Source organism: Penaeus japonicus, unplaced genomic scaffold (genome assembly GCF_977035675.1).
Source record: "Penaeus japonicus unplaced genomic scaffold, GWHDUDI00000001_assembly GWHDUDI00000025, whole genome shotgun sequence".
Taxonomy (NCBI): domain Eukaryota; kingdom Metazoa; phylum Arthropoda; class Malacostraca; order Decapoda; family Penaeidae; genus Penaeus; species Penaeus japonicus.
In genome coordinates this window covers 36,759,620-36,782,119 of record NW_028234427.1, presented here as the reverse complement: position 1 = coordinate 36,782,119, position 22,500 = coordinate 36,759,620, and the positions used below count along the sequence as shown (strand labels likewise).

General features: G+C 36.0%; 1 protein-coding gene across 2 annotated transcripts in view; it reads left to right on the top strand.

Moving 5' to 3' along the window:
- The first annotated feature begins 15,154 nt into the window (after positions 1-15,154).
- Positions 15,155-22,500, top strand: part of Unr (cold shock domain-containing Unr) — an 8,713-nt gene continuing 1,367 nt past the window's right edge. Inside the window, exons 1-12 of one of the 2 annotated variants that reach the window (XM_043038437.2) lie at positions 15,155-16,649; positions 16,925-17,104; positions 17,313-17,509; positions 19,266-19,479; positions 19,670-19,846; positions 19,987-20,123; positions 20,291-20,465; positions 20,613-20,720; positions 20,919-21,092; positions 21,255-21,415; positions 21,568-21,774; positions 22,316-22,454. In XM_043038437.2, the coding sequence (XP_042894371.1) occupies positions 16,101-16,649; positions 16,925-17,104; positions 17,313-17,509; positions 19,266-19,479; positions 19,670-19,846; positions 19,987-20,123; positions 20,291-20,465; positions 20,613-20,720; positions 20,919-21,092; positions 21,255-21,415; positions 21,568-21,774; positions 22,316-22,454 (2,418 nt within the window). In that variant the 5' untranslated portion in view covers positions 15,155-16,100. Of the gene's footprint in view, positions 16,650-16,924; positions 17,105-17,312; positions 17,510-19,262; positions 19,480-19,669; positions 19,847-19,986; positions 20,124-20,290; positions 20,466-20,612; positions 20,721-20,918; positions 21,093-21,254; positions 21,416-21,567; positions 21,775-22,315; positions 22,455-22,500 lie in introns of both variants that reach the window. The other variant, XM_043038436.2, reaches the window with a different exon arrangement.

The following is a 22,500-nucleotide window of genomic DNA, read 5'->3' as shown; positions in this document are numbered from 1 at the left end:
TGATTATTGCAATAAAGCTAATCAATGGATTTGCAATTAAAGGTGATATCGCATTATAAATTTCCTGTGAAATGTGATATAGGCCTATCTTCCCCGTCGAGTGAAAACTGTTCTCTTTTTTTGTTTCATTTTTTGTTTATTTGACTAGAACAATCAACTTGATTTTGATTTCGAACATTTTAATCAAATTTTTATTTCCAGTAAATTCTATAGAAAAGTTCGGTCACTGAATAACTATATATCCGTAAGCTCTCTCATTTGTAAAATATACAGAGATACGATTTTCATTATCATTATTATTATTATTATCATTGTCATTATCATATTTTTACTATCATCGTTAGTATTTCTGTCATTATTATTGACAGCATTATTATCATTATCACCATTATCATTAGGATTATCATTGTTATTACTAAATAATCATCATTATTTTCATCTTTGTTATAATTGTCTGCAGCACTATTATTGCCATCATTACTGTAAGTATTATTACTAAAATTATTATCCTCATTATCGTTACTATCAATATTCCCATTACAATTATTACGATTATCATTGTCATCATTATCATTATCATCAATATCGTTACTGTTATTGATTTGTTTATTATTATAAATTGTATTGATATTGTTATTAACATTAATAGCGTTACTATTACTACTATCATCATATTAACCATCTTTGTTATGATTTTTATTCTTATCATCAGTATGATTATTGCAATTATTGTTGCTATTACGATCATTTTCATTATCACTACAATTGATATTAAATTTAATACGAGCATATTTCTTATACTATTAACATTCTTATCTTTACCATCAATATTATTGTCATCATTCTTATTATCAATATACTTTTTTCCCAGTTTAATGTGTCTATCTTGGATTATATAAAATGTGTGATTATATAATTATAGAGTCATTACATAAACCCATTTAAATAAGGTATGATAAATACAGTGCACAGATGTGTAATTCCATTGTAAAATATTTTATTGTTCTGAATATACGTTTTCTCAATATACGTTTTTTTTCGCATTTTCAGAATATGCAAAACTAGTAAAAGAAAAAAAAAATCTGAAAGTTCTAGGACGGTCTTGTTGAAAATCTTAGAATCATAGAAAACGAAATCCTGTAGATCTGTGTAAGGGGTAACTACATTAGTGAATACTGTCGTAAAATAATGATAAAGTATACGTTAGTTATATCACACAGAAACACAGACACAAACATACAAGCACACATACAAGCACATACACACACACACACACACATTTGAGGTCTTATCATTTTCTTGGCAAAAGAAGCATTTAAAGTGAGGCCCCATTCCATCTACAAACCTAACACATAACGAACAAACACTGAAGTCTATTCAAGCGTCCCACAGTATTATAGCTGAACCCAATTCTCCAGGATTAGAAATATAAAATCTAGTAACATCAAGACCCTACACAAATCGTCTTTATATTCTGCAAATAGAAGTCAAAGAATGTATACAAAAAGGAATAAAAAATCATATAGGCACACTACCCTATTCTACCCTATTGGTTATTCCATATTCGTAAAATATTCATCCTGGCTTCCGCATACACCGGAAATTATCTAACCGCACCTTTGCTAATAATAGTTGAGTAGTCCTGCTCTATAAACCCCATAGTAGATATTGGTGAATTCTTTCCCGTACTAGTAGGTAAACCGATTCTAATTTTAATCCCTTGATTTTAATTTTACTTCGTGCTCAAGGTCATAATTTAATTGATGAATGAAAATAGTCTTAGATAACTAATACTGCTACTTAAGAGAATCTATTAATTGTGTGGGGTTTAATTCTGCTTTACCCTGATATTATCAGAATTATTGTTATTATTACTATTCTTATCACCCTTATTATTATTACTATCATCTTCATTAACCTTATTATGGCCATTATTTTTTTTTCTTTATTATCATTATTATTACTCCCATTATCATTAACATTTATCATTATCATTATCCTCATTAGTATCAATTATCATTATCATCATTATCATTATTGTAGCTGTTGTTATCATTATTATCATTACTACTGTTATCAATATCATTATCATCATCGTTATGACCATTATCTTTATTAATTATCATTATTATCATTATGATTGTCCCTTTTTGAAAATCAAAATAGATGAGTTACAGTTCTCTCTTCTCATTTTCTGTGATAAAGTAGATTTTTTCCTCCAATATAATGTATGGATAACTAAGCTACTTTTCTTAAGACTCACTATATATGTACACACACACACACACAATATATATATATATATATATATGTATATATATATATATATATATATATATATATATATATATATACACATATATATATATTGTGTGTGTTTATATATATTCATATATATATATATATATATATATATATATATATATATATATATATATATATATATACATATATATATTATATATATATATGTATATGTATATATTATGTATATAATATAATTATATATATAGTATATATATATACATATATATATACATATAATATATATATATATATTGATATATATATATATGTATATATATATTATATATTATATATATATATATATATATATATATATATATTATATATATATATATATGTATATACATATATATATTATATAATATATATATATATACATATATATATAATATATAGATATATATATACACATACACACATACACACACACACACACACACACACATATATATATATATATATATATATATATATATATATATATATATATATATATATATGTCTGTGTGTGTGTGTCTCTATATATATATATATATATATACATATTTATATATACATATGTATGTATCTATATATACATATATATCTGTGTGTGTGTTTATCTATTCATAGCCTACTAGCTAGTACCATCATTTCTTTAAGAAGCGTTTGCGTGTGTAAGGAAAGGACTCGGCACAGGAAAGGGTGTGAAGAGGAGAGGAGGCACACAGTATACATCCGATTGTCCCAAGTGAGGCTGGCTCTTAGAGACTATGGGGGAATACCTGGTTTGGTTATAAGATAAACAAATAAATAGAAACGTTAGATCCATAATAACTACTTTTTTATGATGAAGTTTTATGTATTCTTGGGTGAAATTGTTATGGTAAGAAATATAACTAATGTATGTAAGATATATAATAACGGGATAATTTCAGATAACTTCTTGTCCAAAATGTAGTGAAACCGTGTGTAATTCCCAGCCTCTTGTTGTGACCCTTTGACAAATGACCTCAATTAGTATAAAGTTGGTTGCCAGTTGTTTAACAATTCCCTTGCGACCTTTGACCTCCCCCTTTTCGTATGTTTTGATATTTCAGGAAGTAAGAAAAAAAATGAGGCGACGTTTCGAAATCTTCCTGAATCTCATCTTCAGGTAATAATGCTACTTCTTTTACCACTACTTTTTAAACTTTCGGTGGCAATTAAGATTAATTGATAAATGAGACAACTATGTCGAAATCCTCCTGTTATCTTCAGGTGAAATGATACTATTATTTCCACGGTTACTATTCCTGCTACTATTTTTTATTTTTTTTCAACAATTAAGACTGACTTTGATCCTCCCCCTATAGCCATACTTATGCTCCCATTCATTACATTACTCAACCTATAAAATACGCATTACATCATACTGTATTATATGTCCACTAGTTGAGCTGCCTTCCAATGCGACTCTCGGAGCGACCGCTAACACGTAGTCCTCTCTATATATAGTTAGTTCTTATCTTGTTGACCGAGTTCCTCTCAGATAGAGAAGAGCAGATAGGAGAAGCGAGGACGACCGAAGACAACTTACTCATGCATTTGCATAGCTCAGTGGTTGTTGTTTTTTTTTTTCTTGGCATGACTTTAGCTAACCCTTTATGTAAAAAAAAGATTTGGCTATAGGTCCTTTTCTTCTTGGAGTTAAAAAAGGTTTTGGATTTGTCTTTGTTTTGATAATTTAGTTGTCTTTGATATTAAGGCCTGATGATATGAAGCCACTTTGTGACCCTTTGTCATTCAGCAGTCTGTCCTGAGTGCTCTAGCATTAAAGTCAAATATTGCCTTAATTGATGAGTGGGGCGTTCCAGTGGTTCTGCTTTAACGTCGTGACAAATTTCTTGCAGCCCTTTGGCTTTTAAATTTCGTAACTTCATCATTACGAGTACAAATAAAACCTCCCTTCTTGCACTTCATTCCGTGTTCCTTCTCAAAGCAAGGACCACTGACCATGCCGTATAGAGCCATAACATCAGTGAATTCCTGGTTTTCAAGAATAAATCCTTTTAGAATTGTTTATCATTTCGACGCTCCAATTTGCAGTTCAGTCTCGATCTTTTATCATAAAGATAGCTGATGTACAATCCTCAATAACTGTTCTTCTTGCCTAACATGGAGCTTTCTGATAGCGTCGACTCAATGCCCTTCTGTTTACCAAAGGCCATTCCACATGTTGTATTTTGGTGGATCATATAACTTGTAAAAGCTGAGTGTTAGTTTACGGTTCCGATATTTTCTCACAGCTTGTTTCACCGGGTTTGTAATGTCTATCCCAACGAAGCATGGTGGTGGTAGTTCCATTATAGCTCACTCATGCACGTTACACTTGCGGTTTTTCGATAGAACCTCAACAAACATATATCACTTATAGCATCCCTCTGACGGTTGAAATAACTGATCGAATCGACCGATGTTTGAATCCAAAAGTAACAGCTGTATGGGCTGAATTGGGCTCTCTGATCGCCTTGTCTGATAGGATTTAACTCTTTAATCCTACCGTTTGGTTTGTGTTTAACATATGTTTGAATTCTGAGGAATCTATGATAGTTATTGATGTCACTGACCACTAGTCTTTTCAATTTCGCTGCCGGCAAATATGTGTAAGGCGCGGATATGGTGCCCTGACTTTACAAGATAATGGGATTCTATTTATCTATTTATCATTATTATTATTTTGATTTTATTTCAAGTTTTTGTCCTGGAAATAAATAAATCTCAAGACATGTTGTTTCATCGAATCCAACCTTATTTTCATGTGTCTGATCTTTCCAATGTCTGCTTGGTCATCGACATATGCTACACGTTTGAGATTAAGGGTTGCATAACACGATCTTTAACTTAGAGAAATTACTTTACCATTACACATACGGCCGTATCCGTAGTCCTTTGTCGATACGGCCGTCGTAAGGCACAAAGAACAATAACGATGCCGTAATCCTTTTAATTTCTGTACACTTGCCTTCGTCCAGTCCCCCAGACGAAGGACGTGGCAATCGTTCCAATAATATTTCGTAAAATGCGTCCAGACAATAAGAAAAAAATGCGACTTGAGATGCGATTGACAATGTGGAGGCGACGGCGAAGACCATGGAGCGAAAATTAATAGGGATTCGACTGATAATCACATGTCTAATGGGTTGTCCTAAGTTATCTCTTCCGTCTTTTGTTCTGTATATATTTCAACATGTTGACATAGCTGTAAGGTTTTGTAAAATATATGTGAGCCCAAAGAGGGACTAAGATTGGGGTGAGGATAACCTTTGTTACCTCATCCTTTTGAGATGTACGTAATCACTTGTCTCAATAAACTCGTCAAAGTCAAAGTCAAAAGTCTTCCGTATACATGATCTCTGCCTCTCTGTTCTCATTTTCGTTAGTATTCATGAACAGATTCACATTCTCCCTTACCGAATATGTGTCTCATTCCATGGAAAGCGGTTTTCGTACGATGACCAGCACACATCTCTAGATACTTCTCGAACATCGTCATTTGTTACAGACACGATGCATTTCCCGAGTCCTGGGTCCTTCTCGGTTCCTATAGGATTGCCAAGAGGATTTAGCTGCATGCTGTTAGTTGAAGTCGTTTACCTATCAATCCTATTATTCAATATTATTCTTTCCGAGTGTTGTCTGAAGACCCAGCTTCTACCATTCCTGTTTTATTATATTCAAAAGAGAAGCCCAACGCCAAACAAAATTAATTATTCTAAACAAATATCTGGGACAAAGAAATATCTTTGAACATAAGCAGAACGGTTAAAATGGCGGAGAGAAAAATACGGAAGGGAACAAAAGAAAATCACTAATCACAGAGTATTGGATACGATATCAGTCTGAAACAGATTTCAAACTAGGAGACTTTGGATCACTGATGGAGTTCAAACTCATTGAATTAAAAAGGAAATGACAGCACATGATAAGACAGATTGCCAGCCTAATGGATAAAAGGAGCAATGATATAATAACAGTGCAGAGTCAACTTTCTAAAAGCATTTATATGACCCCTTTCCCTTTTCAGTATAAATGTTTTATTTTCGAAAATTCTTTCAATACTCCATTTTATCATCAACAGAGAAATAATAAAACACAATTCCCAGAGTGATAATCGGTCAATATATATAACGCGACACAAATCATATATAACGATTCTTAATGAAAATAATTACACTCATCATAATCTACATATTTTTGCAAAATTCATGATACATAACCTTCCCGAGCTGGATTACCTTAAATAATGTATTTTGAGGAAAATAAATCTTGCAATTGACAATAACGGACCTAGATCATGAGGATAGTTCATAAAAAGTGGATTGAAGATTTGTACAGAAGCATTGATATAAGTTGCATTATTGTTATTTTTAAGCATGATGATTATTATCGTTATTATTATCATTATTGTTACAATGATTTTATTTTATTGAAGTAATCATTACTATTGTTACTATCATTATTACTATTATCATTATCACTGTAATAATAATGATAACGATTGTTATCATTGTTATTATTACTATCATTATTATTCATATCATAATCATTACTATTGTTACTATCATTATTACTATTATCATTATCACTGTAATAATAATGATAACGACTGTTATCATTGTTATCATTACTATAATTATTATTTATATAATTATCATCATTGTTATTTTATTATCATAATTATTGTTATCACTTCATAATGTTATTATTTCTTTTATCAAGATTATATTATCATTACTATTACTATTTCTCATTTTGTCATCATTTTCACTTTCATTGTTATTATCATTATCATCATTATAATAATGATGTTATTATCATCATCGTTTTATTGGTATTACTAATGTTATTATTATTAACATTATTATTATGTCATTATTGATGGCAGATTGTCATTGTCTGTATTGTCATTATCGTTATTATTTTCATTTTAGGTATTGTTATCATTTTTTTATCAATGAATTGTCATTGTCATTTTTATCATATTATTATTGTCACTATTATTTCTACTATTATTATCATTATCGTTATCATCATTATCATTATCATCATGATTATCATTAGTGTTGTTGCTGTTCTTATTATTGTCGCATCATTACCATTTTTAGTAGTATTGTTATATTTTCATTATCATGACCAATATTGTTATCATTATCACTTGTAGGAAAAGTAGCAATAGTATCGAATATTTTGTCATAATTGTTTTTGATTTTGTCTTTGTTTTTTGTTATTATAATTATTCACCTTTAAAGCAACGAGCCTCTTAAGAATTATCAATTAGTTAATACCTTATAAAACCCGTTAGAAATTAGGGAGAGAGACACTCATACACACACACACACACACACACATACACACACACACACACACACACACACACACAAACACACACACACACATACACAAACACACACACACAAACACAAACATACACACACACACACACAAACACACACACACAAACACACACACACAAACACACACACACACAAACACACAAAATCGCGCGGATACATAAGCATAAACAGATATAACTATAGATATAAATATAGATAAATATACATACAAAAAGATAAATAGATTGATTAGTTGATTAATTTGTTTATGATAAAGTCCTAATCACATAAGAAATTAAATCATAATAAAATATTTACATTTGGAGACTTTGATGCTCCATAGTGCCCAGAGCTAATCAATCAATCATCGAAATTAAAAAGAAATGGTTATCTTTGATTTAAAAAAAAGTATTATAGGAATTGATTTATATTTCCATGAACATGCGTTTGTAAGGTTATGTATCATGAATTTCGCAAAAATATGTAAATTATGATGAGTGTAATCATTTTCATTAAGAATCGTTATATATAATTTGTGTCGCGTTATATATATTGACCGATTATCACTCTGGGAATTGTGTTTTATTATTTCTCTGTTGATGATAAAATGGAGTATTGAAAGAGGTTTCGAAAATAGAACATTTATACTGAAAAGGGAAAGGGGTCATATTATTGTTTTTAGAAAGTTGACCCTCCGTTGTGTCAAACGTGAATAAATTTAAAGAAAAGCAAGACGTAATTTGTATCTGGTCTTTAAAATTGCAACAGGTCATATCACCCAAGTTATATAATAGTTATCAGAAGAGAAAAAAACAGGATATAACCAAATAACTGAAAAATACTTAAAGTTGCACAAATCAAGAAAACCTCATCTATCGAACATATCAGGCAATATTCCGCAAAATGATAATAGCATCCACCCCAAATCGAAGACCGATTTCAAAGAATAAAGCTCGGGTTAAGGAAACAACCCCCAGTAGTATAATTACCCGATAAACAGATGCTTTGTCAACGCAGATTCAAATTCCGCGCGCCTTAAAGCAGCCTTGCCACACAGCGCCATCTTGCGGCTGTGAACCGAACTAACGCGATGGTGCCACATAACCCTTCAATACCATTTACATAAACGCCAAAAACGCACCAAATAAGACTAACGGAATCCCCAAAGGACGAATAAACACTAGATAAGCTATCCTATTGCCTTAGATATGTCATTAGAGTCCGAAAAAGGGGAAACGACACCCCTGAAGTATGTGATGTCGCACATGAGGAGAGTGTAGTCCTAAAGATGGCGGCATGTCATCAGTGCCGTGCTGTGCTGTGGTAAGTTTTTCGCCCTTTTCACCCTGTCGTGAGCGCCCCTCTGCTCGTTTTACGCCCCGCGCGAGCTCTCTAGCCTCCCTCGCTTGCTCCGAGATGCTCACGCCTGGGGATAATCGCGGAGAAAGAGGAGAAAAGCGCGGCCAAAGCTGGAAGGGAGGGCGAGTGTGATGCGAGGACGAGGGAAGTTGGAGTGTGAACGTGGTTAATATTTTTCTCTTTTTTTTCGCTCTGATGACATTTCCAGACGGCCGACGTGGGCGAGACGAGGCTTTTCCTCTCGGCCAGACCGGCGGACGAGGAGGAGGAGAGGAGGGAGGAACAAGAGAGCGGCCAGAACGAGGAAGAGAAGAGGGGGAGAGAGAGAGAGAAGAAGAAGAAGAAAAAAAACAGCTCTCGTAATGTGACCTTGTCTGGGGATATTTGGCCTCGTCTTTTGCCAGTGGGGGCTCTCGGGGGCTGTTTTAGGGGGGGATTTTTACCCCCATTTCGAATCTCGAACGAGGGGGGGGATTTCCTATAGCTCTGGGGGGCGAGAGAGGGGGAGGAAGAGGGAGGAGGGAGGAGGAGGAGGAGGAGGAGGAGGAAGAAGAGGAGGACTTCTTTTGTTTTGTTTCCGTGTTTGTGTTTGCAGCCTTGGGAGTCTGGGAGTCAGGGGGGCCGATTTCGTAATGTAGGTTTTTCCGTTCGTATTGATTTGCTCTGTTGTAAGGAAGGGTGGGTTGGTTTATGTCCCCCTTTGTGCCTTGAATTGAGGTAATGGGATTGATGTTGATGGTGGGAGAAGCATCTTGCAAAGCCAAGGGTTATTCAAGTGAGATTGTGGCCTGTGCACGTACCCTTGGCCCTTCCGCTAAGGCTAATCTGTATCCCCGCTTCGTATAGTCTGGCCAAGAAGCTGCAGGCGGTTTATTGTGAAATACGGAACCAGACTAGGGTCGGTCTTGGCAGCATATGCAACGAGGCTTGTCGGTCTTTTTCCGGAATGCTGGAGCCTCATAGGCCACGGTAATTGCTCGAGTTATACCTCGAGTAATTGCGTGGGGTGTGAGGAAGTGTCGTTAGGAGTACGAGTGGTTTGGCAGGTGATTTAGCATCTGGTACTATTGTTGTTTCTTTGTTTATTGTGAAAAGGTTCTTCCTATTTTGTTATGTAGGCCTAGAATTTGATATTCTATATAGGTCTATAATTGGATATTTTTGTGCTTGGCTTTTACTAGGATGGTGATGATGATGTTCTCGGAAAGTAGTTTCTAGAAGGAAAGTAATGTAAATATAAATAGTTCAAAACCTTTTTTGAAAATATTCTGCTGATTATGGAGTTCCGTTTTTTCTCTTTTTTTTTCTTGCTGTAACTGTAGTGAGAACACAACACCTGTTAATTTTTTTTTTTTTAATCCGTCCTGTTTCGTTGGATTGTCTCCGGAATGTTATTGTGCTTTGTGATTTACATTTGAATTTCCCTCGAGTCTTCTTCATTAAAGCCACTGCCGGTCAGCTTTGAGAACTTCTTTAGTGCGCCACAAATATTCAAAACCAAGAAAGCATTTATTACATTCTGTTTATCTGTTTGTGTTGGCTGAGCATCCCAGCCTATGTCGAATAAGTGTTCTCGTTCTTGATCTGTCGAAGGATTTAGCAAGAACTGATATTGCATCCGAGGCTTCTGTTGAAGAGGTGGCTCTCTTCTTATTCTCTTTGTATTTGAGTCTGAGGAATTTATTCTTTGCTTTGTTATGGAGCTTTGTTTTATTTTTATTTATTTATTTTTTTACTTTTTTGTTTGTTTTATTTTATTTATTTGTTTTATTATTATTATTATTATTATTGTTGTTGTTATTGTTATTGTTAATATTATTATTATTATTATTATTATTATTATTGTTATTGTTATTGTTATTGTTATTGTTATTGTTATTGTTATTGTTATTGTTATTGTTATTATTATTAATACTATTATTAATATTAATATTAATATTATTATTATTATCAATATTATTATTGTTATTAATATTATTATTATTATTATTATTATTATTGTTATTAATATTATTGTTATTATAATAATAATAGTAGTAGTAGTAGTAGTAGTAGTATTACTATTACTATTATTATTATCTTTTTATTTTTACTTTTATTTTTATTTTAGGTTTATCTTTTTGTTTATCTTTATCCCCCTCCCCCCATCTTTAACTGGTGTTGTGTATATCATAAGATATTGATTATATCATGGTTTATGATGATGCTGTTGACCTTTTACTTAACCCATTGACAATGAGACAATGCACTGTCCAGTGTTTTTTATTTATATATTAGGATTTTTATTTTACATACAGACAATTCTACAGGAGCCGGCACTGAGGAGTCGATTATTAGGTGTACCTGACCTCACCTGTTTACTCCATTCCTTAAATGTTCACTGAAAATGTTGATTTTTATCCCTGCGATTATCATTATTACCATAATGATAATGATAGTAATGGTTATGAAAACACTAGTAGTAAGGAAAATTGTTATTATTGATGAAAATTTCTCCCCTGAAAACCCGAGGAATGGTGTAAACAGATAAGGTTAGGTAAGCCTACTTATTGACTCCTTGGTGACTAGATGCTTGTGGAACTATTTGTGTGTAAAAAAGGAAAATAAATAAATAAAAAGTGGATGGTCTGATTCCCTGTTGTTCATAGGTTAATATGATTGTTCATAGCTCTTCTGAGATGGACCATAACTAAGATGGCTGTTCTAGACTGGACATCTTGTGTGTGTGTGTGTGTGTTCTTAATTGTTTTCTAGATTTATGCTTTGGTATTTGAGTCTATCTGTGATATATTAGCAAAGTGAGAGTAATTAGCATTTGTTATGATGCTTCATTTACATAACTGAAATAGTGAATAGCTTGTAGTTTCAACAAAAGGGAAAAATGCAGTACATCAGTGATCTGTGACCTGCTATATGATAACCCTTTCTCAAAACAGATACAAAAGACCATGTATTTACATTCACTCACCTATGTTTTTGTTTTGTTTTATGTATTCTTTACTTGAAAATGGCTAGTAGACTGTAAACAAAGAAAACATTATTATTTATTTACTCATACATTTAAATTTTTCAAAGACCAATGTCTTCGTATTATAGGGATGATATTTAGGAAAGTACTTGGAATAGAGCCACTTACAGCAACACTGGTCACTACACTTTATGCTCTAACAAAAACCAACGAATTTTCCCAGTTTGAATAAAGCAAGATAGAGCTTGGAATGGTTCTTAATTTGAGGATAAATTGTCAGGGAGGTTGACATGATTATTCTTTGATCAAAGTATATATAGTAAAAGTTTCTTAGCTTTTGCTGTAGTGCAGAATACAGAGGCTTTGATGTAACTAGACATTACAACTTGAACATAAATTTATAGGCCTTTAAGTGATTGTAGCCAAATCTTTACTCTTTGCAGATCATTTTTTATTACTTAGAGTAATCACTATGGCCATCACCTCCGTCTTCAGCTGGACTTATTTACACTTATCAACTTTTACAGTTCAAGTTAAAAAGGAAACAGAAAAAAATAAGGAAATCAAATCAATGACCATTTGTTTACCTAATGAATAGATCTGTTTGACTTTATGAACTCCAGAATTACTTCTGTTCTTAAATACTTGATTAACTAGACTGAGAAGAATGTAAACTTCATGACATACGAATGAAGAATTTGAAGTGATGAGCAATTTGTGTTGATATTTTTTGTTGCTTTTACTTCTTTCTGTATTTTTCATCTTCATTTCATTTCTGTGAAATTTTTGTCACACTCTTTGATATTGATGAATGTTGTTTATGATGGTAGTAATGATCATGTAAATAATGTAGTTGGTAATGACTGATGCTCTGTGTTTGATGTAGGCATTATTTTTGTTCTCCATTTCACCTTTATTACTACTACTGCATTGGATGATTACTATTATTGTTGTGGGGTTGCGGATTTATGGCTATTGCTATTTAAACAATTATTAGTCTTGCTGATAGTATTATTATTGTGTTATTAATATTGTTGTTAATTTGATCATTATTATGGGGCCCACCTCTGTTGCTGCAAAAACAGAACTTACTATAATCCTACTACTTTAGTTCTACCTCTATTAGTATTTCTACTATGAATATTATTATGCTGCTGCTGCAAATACCCTGGCTATTACCATTGCTATTATTACTATCCATATTACTACTGTACCCACAATGTTTGTTACTACTATCATTGTTACTATTATTGTCATTATTGTTTTGCTACTGCTATTGGTATTACAATTGCAGTTGATATAAAAAAATTCATATCTATCTAAATCCACTTGATACATACTATGATCTATGATGGCTGGCGTGCAGTTGGAATTCCAACAAAATATTAACGTAGTGTGAACTGATTGCGATGGTCTCTATCCTTTGTGCTTTGGGAAAAGCCACCAAACCTCCACCACATATAGTGTGGTAAAGGGGGGCATGGACTAGTTCCTTGTTTGCCGATGAATTGCCAGGGATACCTAGACGCTCTAATATTCTAAATATAAGTGATGGAAGTTTTTTTATTTTTTTATTTTTTTCTAGAATGGTTACATAGGCTGAGGCCTGTGTGTGCTACATCTGCTTTTGTTTTTGTTACTACTGATATTACTACTATTACTGGTACCATTGATGGTACTACAAATGCTATTCTGATATAGCTATTATCACCACTGGTATTTGGTATAAAGCAGCTGGGATTAGCATTGTCCAATTAGTTTCCATATTTTCATCTTACTTTAGGGTCTAACCTTTACTGACAGGTTCTGGAAATGTGTGGGCATTGTAATGAAGGTTGTGACATCAGCAAAATTCTCTTGTGCAATAGGCAGAAATATTGGCGAATGTTGAATTTATTGTTTTGGTTTTGATAAATCAAGTGATTTCAAAGTGAAGCTAAAGTTCTAGACACGTTGCTAGCCACAAAACTGACTAAAACTCAAGATTTTGTGGGACAAATCGTTACTGTTTGAACTCGGTTTTCATTTTGTCAGGTGTATACAAGAGCTCTCCTTTGTTGCAGACCATCATGTGTGTTGTCTAATTGTTTTCTTTTTACACCCTAACTTGGTTATACTTCTAGTTTCCAGCCTCTTGATGGGTTAGTATTATCCTGGAATTTTGATATTCCTTGTCTGATAGCAGGTTATCTTGTATTTCAACTAGCACTGCTACCACTGTAGTTATTTTTGTTACTTTTGTCATTGTTGTTGTTATTATTTTATTATCATTATAGATACTTGCTAGATTTGTTATACCAATCTCTTCTTGATGTTCTGGTAGTTTCATTGCTCTGTTGCTGTCTGTATAAGCATTAATTTTTTTTTTTTTTAATTGATGGGATGAAACCAGTGTGTTATTTGGGACTGTCCTTATTTGAGTCTGTTAGTAAAAGCTGTTTGATTTTTTATGTCTGATGGAAATTTTAGCTCTAATTTTACCCAATTATCTGTTCTGTGTTTTGGGGGTCAAGGATACCATGAAGCTTCATTTCTCTTTAAACAAAAGGACAAAAAAAAAGTCCAGAAATTTGGTTAATACAATGTTCATGCACACTACTACTGGGCAAGCACCAACAATCTCAAGGCATTACGAATGACATGTTACTGTGTTGCTAGCTTCATGAATGTGGTAAATACAGAATGAGGGAGAGTGAGTTCATTGCAAGCAAAAAATATGGACTTACAAGCTGCTTCTTAGAGTGTAACTCATCCATAGGTTAGAGCGATTACTGAACTTCGAACTCTAGGGAGCCTGTGGCAGTTTCGAGATGGCAGTTACCTGTAGCTATTTCAGTTTTGTTGCCTGCAAATATTTGTAAGGTACAGCTGTAGTGCTCTAGCTTTGTAATGTGGCAGAACTTTTCCACTTTTGGAAAGTATGCAGTCTAAGAACAGTTTTGTATCAGCAAGTCCCCTTACACATTTAAAGTGATCCTACCCCGTGAAACGTGCCAGCCATGGACTGGTTGATATTACAAATGATCAAATCTGTTGCCGTTGTTCTAACTTGCTCTTGTTCTATTATATTCATTAATGTAAAACCCTTTTCTTTGGATATTGTTATTGATGTAATTTTTGCAGCTGATAATGTTTATTTTTCTTTGTTTTCAGTAAAGTCTGAACACCTGAAGACTTGAAGAATACCATCCACGAAACAGCAGCCAAGCCTGATTAGATTAGACCACAAGTTACCATAAACAAGTCAAGTCTGCATAGATGTAGCACTCTACAAGCAACCTTTTCAAGCCAGTCCAAACAAGCACAACAGCCTACAAATCCTAGCATTCACTAGGGTAGACAGAAACTACTGCAACTCCTACGTCAATTGTGAAGAGAGGCTGGCAGGTCGTTACCGGCACATCAAAGCACGGCACAAGAAACTGAGTGACATCTGAGGACCAATTTTACCCCACTACAAGCCAGTTTTTATCACCGCCAAGCCTCGTCAAAGTCTTCTCACACATCCTGGCACAAACAAATAAATATAAAAAACAAAACAAACAAAAACAAAAACAAAAATAACAAAAACAAAAAAAGACGTGCATTTCCAAAAGCCGCCGCCCCCCCTTTTCCCTCCTTCCCTCGTCTTTTTAATAACCGAGCATTCTGTAATCCAGTCTCGTCGCAAGAATCTGTGTTAAGTAGAATCTTTGTTGACCAAAGCCTCAGTGTATTAGATGTATCGTTTAGTCCTTGCGTCCTTCGGACTTTGGGCAAGTTAGAATTCCTTCTTTTTATTTTTTCTTTCTTTTCTTTTTCTTTTCTTTCCTTTTCTTTCCTTTCCTTTCCTTTTATTTTTTCCCTGTCTAGTGAATGTTTAAATTTGTTTTGAGACACAAAATTGTCTTCAGAAGAAACTGAAAACGTCTTGAATATTTATTCTCGTTCTGTATTTTTATTGAAATTGCAAGACATTAATATTTGTTGACGAAGGTCTAAGTGTCTCGTACGTTTCTTGTGTTAACACTCTGTAAACATTGTTCCTATACATAAACGTGTGAAAAGAGAAGAGAATTTTAAGCGAAACCAAGAACTCCCAAGCGATCAAGTAGCACCAACGCCAGCCAACCATGGATCCTCAGTGGACTTTATTCCAGCCGCCAATCTCAGAACCAGCAGTACTGGACTACAATGGGGGAACCCTGCACCACCACAATCGATACAACGGCTTCTACGAGTCTCCTGGCTCCGGTCACCACCAGTCCCGCAACTCCCATAGCATCCCCCCACCATCCCCTACTTTTAGCTCCTCCAGCTCCCACCACAATATGTTCTCATCCCACATGAACAACCAGAGCAACCAACAACCCAGCCAGTCCAACCACCAGACCAGCCACCACTCGCAACAGCACTCGCAGCAGCCACAGACATCGTCTCAGGGTCCCCCGCGATCGCCGCAACTTTCAACCTCTTCGTCCAACTATTATAACTCCAACTCCAGCTCCCAGTACACCCCCCCTGTGGCAGACTTCAAGATCGGCACTTTCACCCTCAATGCCAACGGCTTCCCCTCCGAGTCCAACGGCCCCGAGACCTCCAACTCCTACTCCCACACCAACGGCCTCTCCAGCAACAACAGTCAGAGCGTGCGGGAGACGGGAATTATTGAGAAGCTTCTGGTTAGTCTCTGCCATTTGGTTGAATGGGGTTATATAGGATATTGATGAGCACTAAAAGAGGTCTTTACAGATATGTGAAATTCTCTTTTTACCTGTGAAAGCATTTGATAGTCTCTTGGAGGGTTTTGTCCAGCAGTAGTTAATGCAGGATTTAGTTACAAATGTTGAAGTCAAAGTGATTGTAAGTCATGTATTCAATTGAGTTTATATTTTAGTTTTCTCTTATTTTATTTAATTCATTGTTGTTCATCCCTTCCCACTGTTTCTCATTACAGCAAACCTATGGCTTCATACAGTGCTGTGAGAGACAGGCAAGACTCTTCTTCCACTTCTCGCAGTTTGATGGTAATACTGAGCACCTTCGTATCGGTGATCCCGTGGAGTTTGAAGTGACCTTTGACCGTCGAACTGGTAAACCTATTGCATCTGCTGTAACCAAGATATCACCCGAAGTGGTAAGTAATTATGAGTGAGTGAGCGAATGAATAAATGAGTTTGTGTGTGTGTGAGTGAATGTGTATGAGATGCCTATTTGTTAATTTAGACCTGTGAATATGATTATTGATCCCCTCCCCCCCCTTTTTTCCCCCCATCTTGTTTTCCGACTCCCAACCTGGCGTGGTGTTTACCCCTCGCCGTTTTCTGAGCCACGCTTGTTCGCAGGTCTTGAGTGAGGAGAGGGTGATTGGCATTGTGACGACTGAACTGCGCAGTGAGTCCGGCGGGGAGCACCAGGGCCGGATCACCTACGAGAACAGGGGTGAGTGCTTCTTCCTCCCCTACGGCAAGGAGGATGTGGAGGGTTACGTGACTCTCAAGCCTGGGGACAAAGTCAGTTTCCAGATCGCTACCAATCAAAGGTGAGTTTATACCTCAGCGAGGAGCTTGTCTTTTTCTCTGATCTTCAAAGTTGTTTTGTTTTGATCACTATTATTGTTTGTTTGTTTGATTTTTCTTTCTTAGCTCACTTTTTTTTTCTGGTTTATCACTTTATAGATTTACTTATTTGTTGATTGATATTGCTATATAGATATAACCATGATATATTTTGACATTAAAATTGTAATAATAGTGCAGTATTATATCTTGATAATGAATCAAGAGTAAATTTTATGAAGAACACACAACAATTAAAAAATGATAAGATTGGAAGAATTATTAAAGTCTTACTGGTCTTTGTTATGCCAGGAGAAGTAGATGAAGAACTTAATTTGTTTCTTCACTTTGTTTTGTTCATGGGCTTATTATAAATACACTGCTGTTCCAAATGTATGGCTACTTGAATTTCTTGCATTTCATGGATTCTCAGAATATAGTGAAAGTTACATGTTTACATTACTTGGATAAGCACATTGGAATTTCTAGTATTAGTGAGGTTTGTCTTTATGGCTGACCCATAGATACACATATGATGATTAAAAGAAATCCATTCTTAACCCATTCGCGCCGGTTGACGTGCTGACACGTGGTCGAAAAAAGCCCCGGACCCGGGTGACGTCCTGGCACGTGCTACATTTTCGGCCCGCGCGCCGGGAGGCCAGTAGCGACGTGCTGAAACGTCCGCATTAGAATGATAGATTATTCTTAGTACAATTCGATTTTCATACTTGATTTGTCTTAGCTACTTTAGTTTATCCTTCTAAATAGTAGAAAATGGGATATAACGTAATATGAATGACGTCTCAGGTACATACGTAATCTTGATTACGGCATGGTGATTTCTGTTTCTGATTTGTTGAATATGATGATCTGAGTCGAAAGGCTATTGTAAAATCAATTGTAATTGGCCGAGGAATAAAAAAAAAAAAAAAAAAAAAATTATATAACATCTTTTTGTTGCCCCACTAAAAGAAAATGACACTTGAAAAAACATTGCTGTTACTTGCATTCACTTGTATGCACATGTATGGTTGTTCATATTCTCTTTCTTTTCGTTTAGGAAGAAAAAAAAAATTGAAAAAAAAAACTATGTTTGTTACCTCACTAGAAGAATGCTTCCACTTCCCATTGGTATTACAACATAGGAGTAAAGAATATGGAAAAAGTTCAATAGAATAACACTAAAAAAACAGTGCTATAACATCTTTTTCGACTGATATACATCCTCTGAACATAGCACTACTTTCTACACATGATTACACTTTAGACGCAATCACGCAAACCATAAGGATAGGGTGGGTGAAAAACGCTCTGCGAGCGTCAGAGCGACCGCGCGCAGCGGGAAAACACCCCGGCACGAACGGTTGCGCGCTTGAAATCTTCCCGGCGTTATCGGGAGTAGGCGAAATTCCGCCCCGGCGTGAATGGGTTAAGAGAAGTTGAGCAGTTGTGTGAAAATAAACTTCTATGTTACGTTGTACCATAATGTGCCAGTGGTTTTATTTGATGCTCAATCTTCTACCTGCTGCAGATTATTATTGCATGTCTCTGACCACCAGATTCCTTTTCAAACATAAGTCTCTTCATATATGAATATAAATCTAATTTGATGATAACTTGTAATTCATGAAAGGTATACATATCTTCATCCTATATACTTTAGATTGATATATATAAAACAAAAATCTTATTGGAGAATTAGTTACAAGCCGAATTAACCATTGCAACTTGAAGCAGGACAGGCAACTTAGCGGCGAGGCATGTACGCCTAGAAAATCCAGCTCAGCCTGTGAAGTACCAAGGGGTTGTGAGTGGTATCAAGGACTCGTACGGGTTCATCGAGAGAGCAGACGTCGTCGACGAGATCTTCTTCCACTTCTCGGAGGCCAAGGGCATCACTGGAGGCCTCAAACTCGGGGATGACGTCGAGTTCTTCATTCAGACACGTAATGTGAGTAGGAGATGTGGTTGAGGTATAGTCTGTGCTTGATTAACATTATGTATAATGGGGATGTGCCACTTCTTATTGATTTTATTGCACTAAGAGGAAAATAATTTGTTGTGTAAGCTATCATATTGTTTCAAAATGCTTTATAGACATAAGATGCAGCTGTCATTGATCTGACAATTTCTCCCCAAAGGGCAAGGAAGTCGCAGCTAATATGGTGAAGCTAAACCCGGGCACCGTTGTGTTCGAAGACATCAACCAGGAGATGATCAAAGGCCAAGTGCTCAAGCCCATCGAGAAGAACTCCCGCCTCTACCAGAAGGACCCCCTGGATGGGCGCATCCGTTACAGGGGCAAGGACCGTTCAGAGGTGTGTTACTTAGTCTTAGTCAATATTAATGTCTCTCGTTCATTGCTGGACTGAATTTTCCTTCGAGCTTTATGTCTGCTTACCCTTCAGTTCTCAATTTTTTTTGCTCATCATTGTCATTAACCGTGAATGCTGTGCAGGTGGAGGTGAAATTTGGAGAGCGCGACCAGAAGGGCGACTTCACCTTGCGTCACGGAGACTGGGTCCAGTTCAACATCGCGACAGACAGGAGAGATCACCTGCAGAAGGCCACAAACATCTCCTTGTTGGATGAAAGGTAAAGGATGAGAAATAGGAAGCTTGTGATTTGTGGTAGATATGAGTCAGCAATCAAACTTGTTTACTTCTCTAGAGCAGAGAAAGGGAAGAAAAGCAAATGGCAAAATGCCCCCTTTTTTTCACGGTGAGAAGAAAAGGTAAAACGAACCCAATCCTTTCTTGCAGCTTCAATGTTTCTGGCGAGAAGCGTGAACAGGGAGTGATCGTTGCTCTGAAGGAAGGCTTCGGCTTCATCAAGTGTGCTGATCGGGATGCTCGCATGTTTTTCCATTACAACGAACTCCTTGACCCAGAGCATGAGATCGCTATCAATGATGAAGTGGAATTTACCGTAGCTCAGGTAGGTGATGAGGGTCATGGAAGTGGAAGGGAAAAATGTAACTTGGATAGAAGCAAGAATTGTAACAAGCTAAGTAAAGAAACAATGATATGCCAGTAGAACCTGGAGTGGTTGAGGGGAAAGACTTTATGACACATCTCCCCACAGGATACAACAAACCAGTCACCGAATCGCCAAAGTGCCATTCGCATCCAGAGTCTGAAGAAGGGCACTGTCAAGTTTGAGGTGTTGGTAAAGGAAGGACTCCAGGGACAAGTAAGTGTGCATAACTGAGTTTATCTTTATTGTATAACTGATATATTATTACTAAACGAACTATTTATTACCAGTTTGATTAATTAAAGTTTTCTTTTTCTTTTTTTCCTTCACTCAACTATCAAATAACTTGTCATATATACTTATAGTAAATGAACATTGTAGGAGAGTATATAAGCTTGATCCTCTCTCCCTCAGGTTTCAGTGGAAGCTCCAGGTAGCCCCAGGAGCCCCCATAAGAACAGCAACCAGATGTTAAACACTGAAAAAATGCAGGAACCCGGAGTCATCTCATACACTTTAGACGGAGTGAAGCAGACTATAAACTACTATGCTAATAACTGTGATAAACCTTTGCAAAGTGGAGATAAGGTGATTGATTGGTTTTGTTCTGTTGTGGGACCTGGTTTTGTTCTGTTGCGGGACATATCACATGGAATTAGTGTTGTCTGAGATGATGAGAGGTCCATAGTTATTTATTGAAGAATTTGAAATGTCTCTGTACTAAAGGGCTTTTTTCTTCTCCCATGGCAGGTGGACTTTAGCATATATCAGGTAAAGCGAACCAAGGAGCTTGTGGCGATGGGGATCCGACTGGTGCGAGGCCAGGCATCAGTTCGCCCAACTGCCAATAACCTCACCTCTGCTGCTACCACCGGATTGTCTTTGCGCTCCATCCAGTCCAATGCCCCAAGGTAAACACGAGCTGAAGTGGGTTTTCTTTCAGTGTATATTGTGGTTATGTACAACTAAGTGTATACCCAGACATACAGAACTTCAGTTTTATGAAGTTTTATGTTTTCTTGATTAAAGTATTCATTCTAACATTGACCACCACTCCCTGCAGTACACCAAGTAATGGAAACGTCAACAGCAGCAGCACCACCACCACCACCCCGACCACCACCACTAACAGCAGCAGTAACGGCAAGGGCAACACCCCAGGCCCCCGTCCCTCGGCCACACTGCACCAGGGCTTCGTAGCAGCTCTTAAGGACACCTTTGGTTTTATTGAGACCATATCTCATGACAAGGAGATCTTCTTCCATTTCAGGTAATGGTTCTGAACTCCTGCTTTGCCAAAGTTGTTATGATGTACAAAGGGAGTACACCTGGGAGAATGCATAATATGCTGGGTGCTCCTGGGGGCAAGTCTCAAGCTTCCATTAACCCACTCATGACGGGGGCATTCCAGCCTTGAATGTCACAATGCCGGGGCTTTCGAGCGCTTAGGCCTAAATCAATTAAATGGCTGGCACAATACAGTAGTGTACCACCCGTCCAGAGAGGGTTAATGGCATGCCAGTTTTTGTAGTGCAGCCACTTTTAGATCAGTCTTTATTGGTGTTTTTATATTTTCTAATGTCTGGTGAAATGTCAAGATATGGGTTGTCTTGAGTACTGCTAGAGAGGGAGAATGAGTGTCCAGAAAAGGCATCAAGCACCCTCAGTTGTACTTGACGGATACTAATTGATTGATTCCATATCTACGTTATGGGATAGTGAACTGTCAGAAATCCTTAGGTTTCAATTTAAAAAAAAAGGCATGTCAGAAGCACTTTCCAGTTTATACATGGCCAAAATCTCCTTTCCAGCAATGTTGAAGGTGACGCTAACAACCTTGAGCTCGGACAAGAAGTGGAATATACCCTGTCGTCCCGCACTGGCCCAGGAGGCAAAGTGTCCGCAGAAAATGTGCGAACACTTTCCAAGGGAACTCTGCAGATGCCAAAGGTAAGTGCAGTGTATTGATAGTTCATTGGAATCAGGATATTCAAAG